Source organism: Chlamydotis macqueenii, chromosome 1 (genome assembly GCF_036417535.1).
Source record: "Chlamydotis macqueenii isolate bChlMac1 chromosome 1, bChlMac1.mat, whole genome shotgun sequence".
Lineage (NCBI taxonomy): Eukaryota > Metazoa > Chordata > Aves > Otidiformes > Otididae > Chlamydotis > Chlamydotis macqueenii.
The window spans coordinates 143,298,040-143,310,078 of record NC_141556.1 but is presented as its reverse complement, the minus strand read 5'-3'; the positions used below and the strand labels follow the sequence as shown (position 1 = coordinate 143,310,078).

The following is a 12,039-nucleotide window of genomic DNA, read 5'->3' as shown; positions in this document are numbered from 1 at the left end:
CTAACACTACTGCTTAAGTATACAAATCTATGGTATTTTATTTCATAAGACAGGACAGTTATTTTACTTAAAAATGTATTCAAGCAGAATGCACAATCCTATCTGTAGTACCAACAACATTTTGTTCCTTAACTTTCATTTTCCAAGAACCATGTGAGACATCTTAACTGTAATAAATATTATTTTATTCCGAAAAATTGAGTAAAAACTGTAATTTATATAAGAAAGTTGGTGCTGGGATGGAGATAGCAAATCCCATACTAAATCCAGAATACTTCTGGGAAGAAAACTATGTGAAGAATGTTGATAGTACACTGATGTTATGAGTTGTTGCGGAAGAGACCAAGGACTGTTTCCAGCTTCCCAGGTTTTGCAGGTGCAAGAAGCTGGGAGGGGTACAGCCAGTACAGTTGAGCCAAACTGGCCAAAGAGAGTATTCCATGCCATAAATGTCATGCTCAGCATATAAGCAGAGGTTGGTTGGTAGGCAGCTCTCTTGGTCTTTCTCTCACTGCTCAGGATCATTCTGGGATCACTTTTCAATTTAGTTTCTGTGATTGCTGCATGGGATGGGCTGTATCAGTCATCAGGTGGTGAAAAATTGTTTATCATTCATTTTGTGTATCTTCTTATCCTTGTATTTCATTATTATCATAATCTTCCTTTGCTGTCCTGGTAATCTCAGGAGTTCTCCATTCTTCCCGATTCTCTCCCCATCCTGCTGGAAGGGGGAGAGTGACTGAGCGAGCAGCTGTGGGGTACCTGATTGCTGACTGGGGTTTAACCACAACAGTCCTTTTGTGAAGGGTAGTTCAGATGCCATCCAGTGATTTCCATGTCTTCGAGGTCCACAGCTTACAAATTTGTTTTAACATTAAAAACTTAGGGCTGTTCTTGCACTTGCTGACAGAATGAAGCTCAAAGCTCTTATTGTTTCCAAGCAGAAGTTTGCTGAAACAGTGTCCATTTCTGAAATGCATCAAAAACATCAACTGGCCGAGAAATACACTCTTCAACACCCAGGCTAACAGGTCATTAACTTCATTTCACATCCTCTTAAGGAGATCAGTTTATTTTCCTAGAAAAGGATGCAGTTTCATGGCATAAAAATCTTACTGCTAGGAAAGAGGTTTTTGTATTTGCCAAAAGCAGAATTGCTGATTATCACCTTCACCCTGGCTGTACCATCTTCAGGCATGACTTCTACTTCCTGAACTGTTGCTTCTTTATAGAGCCAACTGCAAAAGTAAAAGCATATTAGCATCTTAAAAGGTATGACATACAGCACAAAATGTGATCTTTGTTTTAGGTCAACATGTTCCAATAAGGTAATTTAACACTTTAAGATGAAGTGCTTCACTTCACTTAACTTCCGGTTTGCTACTTGCTGTTTGGAAATAGGATATAGTGTTTTCATAAATCTTTCAGATTTACGTTTTTATCAGAAATTTGGCTCCAGGACCAGTGGCACAGTCTTTCAGGAGGTACGTGTTATTGTAATAACACACAGAACTCTGTGAAGGACGCTTTCAGAAGCTGACTCTAGGGTATGTAATAGGGATATTTTTTCTCAATAAGTCAGAAAACTTTGAGAATTATCCCTGCAGTTCTTAATGCAGATCAAAATCAGTATGATTATTTGGAAATTTTAAGACATGCAAGACTAAAAGCTTCATAGTTCTCCTAGTCCTTCTTACAATTCAAAATTATTTACCTTAGCTGTGGTCCCTCTAAGTTGACGTTAACTGTCAGAATCTTCTTCCCTGTTGCTGTCAAAATTTTTTTCTCTATTTCTTCTTTCAGCTCTTCTAAGCCATGTCCACGTAGAGCAGAAATGGCTAAAGCATTTTCTTCAGTGGGTTTATACCTGAAAGGTAACAATTGCTAGCACATTTGCTCATGAAGATCAGGTTGTGAAGATAGTCCAAACACTGACAACTTAACAGTGTTACTTTATAATGGCGCCTTCCTATGGACGCCACTTGTATGACTCAAGTGATTTCTTTCGTAATTAAAAGATAATTAATTCTTTTAAAGACCACAGTTACATATGTAAAAGATTGAGAAACATTATTAAATGTATTCAGAAGTGTGGGAGCTCTTTTCTAGACTAAGAATTAAAAAGCTTCCAGAACGTAGTAAATGTTTAAGTACACTCAGCATCTCCTGCTTACCTTTCTATCAAATCCACTTTGTTATGAACTTCTATCATCGAGTCCAATAAATGGCTGGGAAGATTAAGATTCTTCAGAACTGACAGAACAGTTGCTTTCTGGAGGATGGTTTCTGGATGAGTAATATCCCTTACATGAACTATGAGATCCTAGCAAGCATCAATACACAGGGCAGTTACTTAAGGAAACACACCACTTACCAGGTTGCAGAGATTTTATATTATTTTTAATTTTTTCCTACTCATTAGGTAATACACGGGCAGGTTAACATTGTAAAATGAACTACTGAAGCAGTATTAAACCAATACTGTTTTCTGTAACATGATGGAAGAAAATCTGTAGCAGCAATTTTTTCAGTTCACAGTGAGTACGAGTTGCCTCCAGCAACCCTAAAACAAACCCTGTCAATCAAGCTAGTTACAGAATAAAGATTTCAAATAATAACTGATCTAATTTTTCAAAGCCAAAGCTGCGTAACAATAAGGCTTCAAAAATACTGGAGAAGAAAGAGTGAACTCTAAGAAAGTTTTAGAAGAGTAATAGCTAAAAAACTGTTTCAAAAATTGGGGGAAAACCCCCATGTAACTTGTAATTCTATTTTCATATTCAAAATGCACAAGATTCTCCTTATCTTTATTCTTAGCTCCTGACATACTGCTACTGGTGCTTCACTTAGAAAGCTTTATACAAAAGTTATCAGTTTCAAGTACACACATGATCATGTTTGCCATGATAAAAACCAAGCAACCAAATTCAATATTTGCATTCAAAATATTTCATCATCTTTGCTCAACATACTGCTTCAAACTTCTGAAAATTACTCAGAAGTAAATTTCTTGCCTTTCATTTAACACTTCAGAATAAGAGACAAACAAGATAGTTGCAGCCAGCTTTTAGAAGTCCTGTTATCACATGGTGAAAAGTAATCCTCGGAAGCGGTCCAACATCCAGCTACCACTGAATTCTATTACCTTTGGCAATATATGCTTTTTCCTGTATGTGCAGCTTTACACTTTGCTATAACACAGGAAGCATTAATGAGAAACTGACTGGAAAAGTACATGTATGTTTATTACATGCTGCCTACACTACATAACATCGGGAAACGTTAAGTTAAAACCAGGTAATTCCAGAGGCTTTATTTCATTTTTATCTCTCAAGAACGCTAGCCTCAACTTTTTATACATTGTTTAGGTTTTCATATACTTAATCAGCAAAATCTGATTTATCTGGTTTACATATCATGAAAAAGGACACATACGCAAAATAAATTCTTCCTGAAATCTCTTCATATCTATATATTCAGCACAATTTCAAGTGCCAGAAAACCAGCTTATGGTAAGATATTTACCTCATTATCTTAGGAGACTACTACAGTCAGACAGATACTTCCCTAAGAAGTATCAGCACACTAATTAACTTCCCCTTTTTTGAAAGGGTGAGGATTATCTAAAAGGAAATTAATTTGATTTCTCAATTTTTATAGTCAACTACTTACTGAATAAGCCACTTCTTCTAATGTAGCTGAAAAGGACTCAACGAGACTATGTGGAAGATCGGTCAGAAACCCAATCGTGTCAACATAAATAACTGCCATATGTGAGGGCAGATAGCCAGCGTGGGCTGTAATGTCAAGAGTGGCAAACAGCTGATCTCTGGGTTGAAGTCCTGCTTCACCAGTCAAGGCTTTGATCAAAGTAGTTTTTCCTAATTAAAGAAAAAAAAAAAAAGGACAAGATTTTAACAGCTTGCTTCAAGTGAAAATTTAATTTGCAAGGCTCAGGTGAGTTGCATGATGTAATGTATCTTTTCATAACTATTTCACTAATTTAAACGTAGCCTATGATTAGTTATCTATACGATGTTAGGAAATCCAAACACAGTCTTAACTTTTGTAACATGGAATTGGATTTAAGGCCACATCTGGAAGCTATACTGCAAAATTAGAATATTATCAAAGATGGAACTGACCTCCAAAGTGACCTACATACATCTCTTACCCCTAAGACTATCTTTCTGAAGACCACTGCCATGACAGCATTAGGAAGCACAGGCTTGGGCACTCCTCAGCGCTTCTGTTGTCAGATAAAACAATTCAATATTTACTTGTTAAATCCAACAATAAACAGAAGCACTAATGATACGTAGCTCATTAGGCTTATGCTTTTATTGGGCATTTCCTCATGAACATAATACTAGAGACATTTATTTACTCAATATTTCTCAGAATTTAGTCATTAAGCTAAAGTGCTCAGTATATACCCTAGTTAAAGTATTTCAATTATGTGTATAAATTTGTAATATATATATATTTTGTTGAGTCTTCAGTTTTAAAAGTATGGAAGTATGATATTTAAGAAGAATATACACTGTAATCCAAATCTTTGAGTATATAACTGATAACAAAATTAGTGCAAGGTAAGTTTGTTTTTATGAAGGTGTTGAATAAGAAAATTAAATGGCCTTAGAAATAATGTAACCTGAAAAAATGTCTAGTCCAAAGTCTATTTATGCTTTGTGTATGAATTCACCTACGTAAGCTATAAAAAAGAAAACCAAAACCAAAAAACAAACCCACAGAAAAAAGTTTACCTTTCAGATTCTCTTATGAACATATCTCATAACACTATACGTTAATTGGTGAAAACCTATGGTCCTTCTTAAGCATATTTCTCCAATCAACTGTCAACTCTCCTGAATTTTTCCCCTACGCCTCAAGCCTGCACAGTGATCCAAAAACCCATACTTTTCTCTGTCCTTTCTGATCAAGTAATAGAGATTCATATAAAAGGACACTAACAGCACAGTCGTTGGCACCATATATAAAATATTTTTGGCACAATAGGTGCTAGGCATTTCTCCAAAATACAACTTCAAGATTGGAGAAGAAAAGAAAAAAAACAAAAAACAAAAAAAAAACCGAACCAACAAAACCCACACCAACTACAAACAAACATGATTTTCTTTCCTAATTATCTCCTAATTGACATATATTCATTACACAATTTAAAAACTAATTAAAATCTGAAGCCTATTCACACTGAAATGATTTTGTTTAGAGTTTCTAATTAAAAATTTGACAATATGAGCTCTTCTATACTACAATTTCATGAGTTTTTGCGTACCACAATTAGTATAGCCCATTACTGAGATAACTGGAAATTCGCGTTTTCTGCGCTGAGTTCTAAGTAAAGACCTTTTTCTTCTTAGTTTCTCCAGGGCATTCCTAATTTTAAGTTCTTTTTCTTTCAAAATACGATTCTGTGTTTCCATGAATGTTTCACCTGAAAAATACAAATGAATAATTGGCAGAGTAGTCTACAAGAGAAACAGTAAACCAAGTGATGTTGTGCATTTGGAAATCAAGTGAGTCAGTGCTAGGGCATACAAAGTTACAAAAAAGCAATTAAAACTATGTGTTCTTGCCTAAGAGTCAGAGTGATAAATAATTATTAAAACATATGCTAAGTGCTCTAAAATAACCATGTATCCTCACTATAAACCCCTATGGCAGCAAATAGTCTGTCCATGGCCACTTACTCAGACAGCACAGACCAAAACTTTATTATTTAAGTTACTTTCCAATAAATTTTTGTACTTTCACTTAATTAGATGCAGAACACAAACAGTTTTGCCTCCTGGCCTTCTCCAAAGAGAATAAGATGCAATTAAATATGCTTAAAGGCCATGGAGAAAGGAAATAATCTAATTCACGAGAATATTTAGACTTTACCTGAGCCCATGATGTATCGTGATCCACCTCTCTGCTGATCTAGCTGAGATACCTCATTTTTCAGATTTGACCTGGTAGTGGAATAACGGTTAATTAGAAGCCATTTTCCTTTAATCAAGCTATCCTAAAACCTCTAACAAATGTGGAGCAGTAGTGATATTCTAATAGTACAAATAAACTCACTAAATGACTGAGATCTAAATAAAACCTGCTTGTGGTGTGAAACTTGGAAAAAAAAAAAAAAAAATCCAGATTTTCCTGGCTCCTCAACTGTGGTTTGAAAAATTATGCAACTCTCTTAGCAAATTATAATAGCTACTCTGGAATTTCAGAGAGCCAAAGATGCCTCTGATAAATCCATGCAACTCACACCAACTTCCACGTACAAATGTTTCTATGCCCTGTAATGTAGAAATGTGATACATTCAGATACAAATTAATGCCTTTAATCTGCCTTGTTTATAGCTTTCCTCATCATTAAACTCATCAGTATTATATACGGCATACACATATCCAATTCCTATACATTCTTGCAATAAATTTTCTGCATTAGAATGAACCAGGACCTTTTGATGAGAAATGTATTTTGTAAGATTATCTATTCAACATTTTCTGGTTTTGCCTGTCAGCATTGCAGAAGCTTAAAGCAATGACATTAAAGCAAATATTTCTATGCTCTAATGAAACATTGAGCATACTATGCAAGCACTGAAACAGTGTCATTTTCCTTTATAGTAATAAAAATGGTAATACTGTACTGTAAAGAAACAGTCACTAAAATACGTAAATACCAGTATGCAATTTGCACAGCTCAAGGTACCTGAGAAGCGGAATTTCAGCCAACGCTATCTGAAGTTTTGCTTCTTTGGTCCGGGCATTACAACGAAAAATGTGAAGTACAACTGTGTATCTGTCAAAGACTTTCACGCCCCAGGCATCTTCTAGTTCTTTCTTCAGCCATGTAAGACAAAATAACCTACATGTTTTCTGTTCCCCAAAGTATCAGTAGATGAATTCCTACACAGCACTACAGTTACAGCTAGCTGATGGACACTTGAACTCAGAGGATCTCAGGATTCCATTTCAACGAAGGGGTAATGATTATGAGCATACAAAGGCAAAATTTGGCTGACTACAAGGAAAGGTAGAAAGAGAGTTTAGAAGGTACAACTTTATGTCTAGGCCCATCAAATTCAGTGAGAATCCTTCCATTTCCTTTAACGGATTCTGACAACAACTGTTAAAGTGTATCTCAGAATCAAGAATCTAAGTGGCTAAGTCCTTGACCAAAAAAAAAAAAAAAACCAAACTAAAAAACTCATATGGGAAAGTAGAGGGATAATACAGGGGAAAAAAAAAAAAAAGATTACTGAAACGGAAAAAAAATTAGAAAGCGAGGAAGGTAGCAAAATTATTTCATAATCAGCTTTTCACTAAATACTTAAAATCCCATCCAATCAAACAAAAATCAAACAAAAAAACCTCACTCTGGCTCTAATTCAGCAAAATACAAAGTGTACAGAAGTTCCCCTCTGCCATCTCTAAAATCCAGAACGTTTGGGTTTATACATGTTCTCAAGCATCTTCTTGAAGCAACCTTGTTAAGTTGCTCTTAAGAGCTAGCTTGGCAAAACAATTTTTTTTTAAGCAAATCTAGTACTAAAAGAACTCATACTATAAATTCAGCAATAAAAACTAGAAAATTGAAATGAAACATTTTCAACTTCCATTTAATGAATAAATTGAAGTACTCGAGACAACTATCTATTAGAGATATTGTCATAGTTCAGCCCCGATTGGGACCAGACTACGCAGCCTCTCTCTCACTCCCCCCTCCCTCCTCCAGTGGGGCAGAAGGGACAATTGGTAAACAAAAAAAAAACCCAACCAAACAGCAAAAACACGTGGGTTGAGATGGAACAAAAAATAAATTTAACAGCAATAACAGAAGAAAACAAAACAGTGATGGAACACAAATACAGTATAATGACTTACAACAAACCTCCACACCCAGTTTCTTCCAAGTAGCAGGAGGCTCCCCTCAGCACCCTCTTCTCTTATATACTGAGCATGATGTCAGATGGGATGGAATAGCCCTTTGGCTAATTTGGGTAAATTAACCCAAATTATTAGCTAATTAGTTAACTATCCCAGCTGGGTGCCCCAGCCATAGGGGCCACCAGCTCCAGTTCTCCACCCAGCTCAGGTGAATATTAACTCTATCCTAGCCAGAACCAGGACAGATATTTACCATCTCTGTTCATTTTATAATCACAGAAAGCATTCAAAACTACCAGCAAAGCAATGTTTGCTTGCAAAGTTTGCATGCACTTTACATCCTGCATGATGCTGTACATGCAAAAAAACCCTAAAAAAAATATATTTATTTCAGTTTGTCTAAGCATATCAAAGAGCATCTACAGTTCATGCACCAGTTGTTTTACTGCCAGTGTTAAAAAAAAGTGAAGCATGCTCCTCCCCTCAGTGTTGTCCATCCATTTCAAATACAGTTTCTTTTTAAGGGTTAGGAATGAAAGTCTAAATATTTGAAACATCCAAATATAAGCTTGCTCTGAATTTACACCTCACTTTCAAAATATAAGGCAGCATTCACCGAACTATAGGAAAATAAATACACTATCCATATCTGTACAGAAACTTGTGCATACAACTAAACCAAAATGCTGACATTCTTAATAATAAAAGCTGTGTTATCACCCCCCATTTTGTGAAAAGAACCTTGAGTAATGTTTCCCACATTTCAAGTAGAGCCAGTGGCAAGTGCAGGAGCAGAGTCTACGTGAAATGGCTACCAGGCTGATGCAAAATTTCATGCAGGAGAGCTGGAAACACATGTATCAACTGCACAAATGTAACAAGAATTAAGTTTATTTTCAACAAAACTCAGTCCAGGTGGCTTCACATATTACCACTTGCAAATTCAGAGTCATAACCCATGCTACTTTTAACAACATCAAGAGCTTCAGAACAACACTGATGTAAAGAACTATGATTTGATAGTATATTTAATTACCTTTGTTAGTGAAGATATTCTTTCCACGTTCAAGAAGACAGCTGTCACGTGGGGCAGTTTTTTAATCTTTTCTAAAAGATGGATAACAATTACAAAATGCAGTGTTAAATGTCAACTCTCTTTTAAAAATACACAGAATATAAAATAATTTTGCACTGAGCAGAATGCTCGTAAAATATGAAATAGCATTACAATACTTGCACAGAGCAGCTGTATTTGCATTAATTTAGTACTATGTCAAGAACAGCTGCCAGTTTCCCGTATGTCAATCACGTAAATGTAAGGAATGAGTTGCCTCACACATTTTCAGTGAGCATGGGTTACTTCTATTCTGTGTTGTTTGCAACCTTAAAAAAATTATCTGAAGTTTGTTCACAAACCTGCATGATGGATAAACAAAGTTCTCTCTCACTTCAGCTTTCATATCTATCTTTAAACAGTTCAGCTGCAGAAGTCTTCCACTTAGAATCACAGAAAGGTTTGGGTTGGAAGGGAAGGATCTTTAAAGATCATCTAGTCCAAGCCCCCTGCAAGGACCAGGGTCATCTCCAACCAGATCAGGTTGCTCAGAGCCTCATCCAACCTGGCCTTGAATGTTTCCAAGGATGGGGCATCCACCACCTCTCTGGGCAACCTGCTCCAGTGCTCTGCAGTGCTGAAAAATCTCAGTCCTTACCTGTCAAAACCTGAAAGTTTCCTTTGCCAAAAATAAACTTCTTGTCAGGATTTTTTGTAGGAATAATTATTTTATCTAAAATCGTCCAGTTCTGAAGAGTATCTACAAGAGCAACAGCTTCAGCAACCTGTAATTCAGCTTTAGGAACAAAAAAAAAAAAAAAAAAAAAAGCCATCATAACTTTGCTCAGGTTTCCAATAACTACAGTATGTGCATGAACAGGGAAAGACTAAGCTACACTGAAATTCTACTAGGGTATATATTTCAACCTCTAATCAGAATAATTAAACTTCTAGTTTGATGCAATTTTATACACAAAGCATCTTTCTGCCCATACAAATTATTTCTGTGGCTGTTGATGTTGAAGAATTTTTAATTGTATTACCAGCAAAGAAATTATCAAGCTTTTTGCCTCAACAAGCAAAATGAATAACTACCTGGAAAATAAATTCTGTTATTTTAGATGAACATAAAACTATGTGATTTAATTCCTCGGTGTTTTGCAGCAATAATTAAAGCATTACTGATACGGCATATCCTGCTGCTAACTTCACTGGTACTTATTCATAAAGGACCCAAACTGATTTATGACTTGCTAAAATCAGCATATTCCAGTTCTGTATTCTGGTTCATCAGTCACATTTTTTTTTTTTTTGGCAAAGCACAAAGGCTGCATGGGCACATCAGATCAACAGATCTAGTTTTGATTTGCCAAACAGGAATAAGATCCTATTTTCATAACAGATTTGTCAAGTTTCTCTAGATGGCAAAACATAATTGATATATTAAATAGGTTACCTTGGTCCAAAAGATAATATATTTTTAAAGATAACCATGATCCTCTTTCTCCTCATATTGTGAGTGTTCCTTGTAAAATGCACAAATTTCCTGTTGTATCTGTGGTGTTGCAACAACCATTCCAAAACATTTGTTCAGACTTCAGGCTCTTCCTCTGGAGGGCCTAAATAAACGGAAAGGGATCATTGCTATTCTTCTGTATGTCTGGACAGAAAGGTGCCTTTTTTTTTTTTCCCCAGTAGTAAAATAGGAATGCTAATGTAAATCCTGAAAAGTTTACAAGCTTTACTCTGCAAACTTACAATTTGTCATAATTAGGAGCACTAATAAAACTAAATGAGATTTAGGTTCATCATATAACAAATTTGAATGCAAGAATAAGTATCATAGATAAACTGTCTATATATAAAAAGCTATCTTACAAGCTATCTTACTCCTTTCTATTACAACTTTGTAATTAGAGAAGTGTTTAGAGAAGTACCAAGTCAAGCTCATCATGTATCTTAATTGTGCATGATTAATGCATATGTATTAGCTAGCTACAAAGATTTCTGAGAAAAATCTAAAAATAGCAATGTTAAATAAGGCCCTTACAGAGGGGTTACTGGTGACTGCATTGCTAAGTAACTGCACAAAAGCACTTAAGTCTGTGAGAGGACTTACACGTGAGACCTCATCTTCACCGGACTCACTCCTATGGACAGGAGAGCATTTCTGCTCCTTAGCCAACTTCTGTGTCAGCCTAAGGCTGCAGGACTCCTGCCCGCCCGGCCACGCAGCGCGGCTGAGGCCTGAGGGCTATCAGCGTTCGGCTGACACGGTGGAAACCTGGCTGCCTTCACCAGCAACCCGAGCACTCTCAGCACCGAGTGGTTTCGCTGCCCAGGACCCCAAGTTAGAGTCAAAACACCCATCTGTGAACGCCGAGAGCGTCAGTGGTAACTCGAAGAAGAAAACACCGACCTAGAGCTTTTACCCGAGTCCGTATTTCGCAGTTTTACCACGGTAAAGCCACCTCTACCGCACACTACCGGCACTAAATCCCTAACTGTATTCCTGCGGACCTTACGGGTCTAGAACAGGAGGAAGCCGGGAAGCGGCGCGGCGGGACCCGCGGGGCGCTAACCGGCCCGGCCCGGCGCTCCCCCGCCCCGGAGCGGCCACACACCCGTGGTGAGCGGCGACTTCTTCGGGCCCCACTTGACATCCGGGTGCACCACGGCCACACGCTGCGCGCCGGGCTCCAGGGCCAGCGGAGAGGGACCCAGCAGCTCCTCCAGCTCCGCCTCCTCATCTTCCTCCTCTTCTTCTTCTTCTTCACCCTCGCCGGTGCCCGTCACCCCCTTCCACGGCGGCGGTGGCTCACCTCTGCCCGGCGGCCGCTGCGGAGCCCGCAGGCCAACGGCGGCGCTCAGCGGCCGGGCGGAGAAGGGCCCGCCACGGCAGCGGGCCGCGCCGAGAGCCGCCACCACCCGCCGGCAGCGCAGCAGAAGCGACTGCGAGAGGCGGCTAGGCCCCATCGCGTCGCCGCTGGCAGCGCAGCACCGCACCGCTCCCGCCTCCGGGCAAGGCAGCGGGAAGGGACCGTTACGAGTCACCTTCTTCCGCCCTCACCCCGGCCGCT

At 38.1% G+C, this 12,039-nt stretch overlaps 1 protein-coding gene across 1 annotated transcript; it reads right to left on the bottom strand.

Moving 5' to 3' along the window:
• Positions 1 to 170: 170 nt before the first annotated feature.
• GTPBP6 (GTP binding protein 6) lies at positions 171 to 11,990 on the bottom strand. Its single transcript, XM_086768777.1, has 10 exons — positions 11,584 to 11,990; positions 9,618 to 9,755; positions 8,942 to 9,012; positions 6,728 to 6,858; positions 5,908 to 5,978; positions 5,300 to 5,458; positions 3,673 to 3,881; positions 2,175 to 2,323; positions 1,715 to 1,867; positions 171 to 1,238 (listed from the first exon to the last, which is right to left on the bottom strand). Exons 1-10 carry the CDS (start codon positions 11,933 to 11,935, stop codon positions 1,097 to 1,099), a joined length of 1,575 nt encoding a protein of 524 aa, XP_086624903.1. The 5' UTR covers positions 11,936 to 11,990; the 3' UTR covers positions 171 to 1,096.
• Between the last annotated feature and the right edge of the window lie 49 nt (positions 11,991 to 12,039).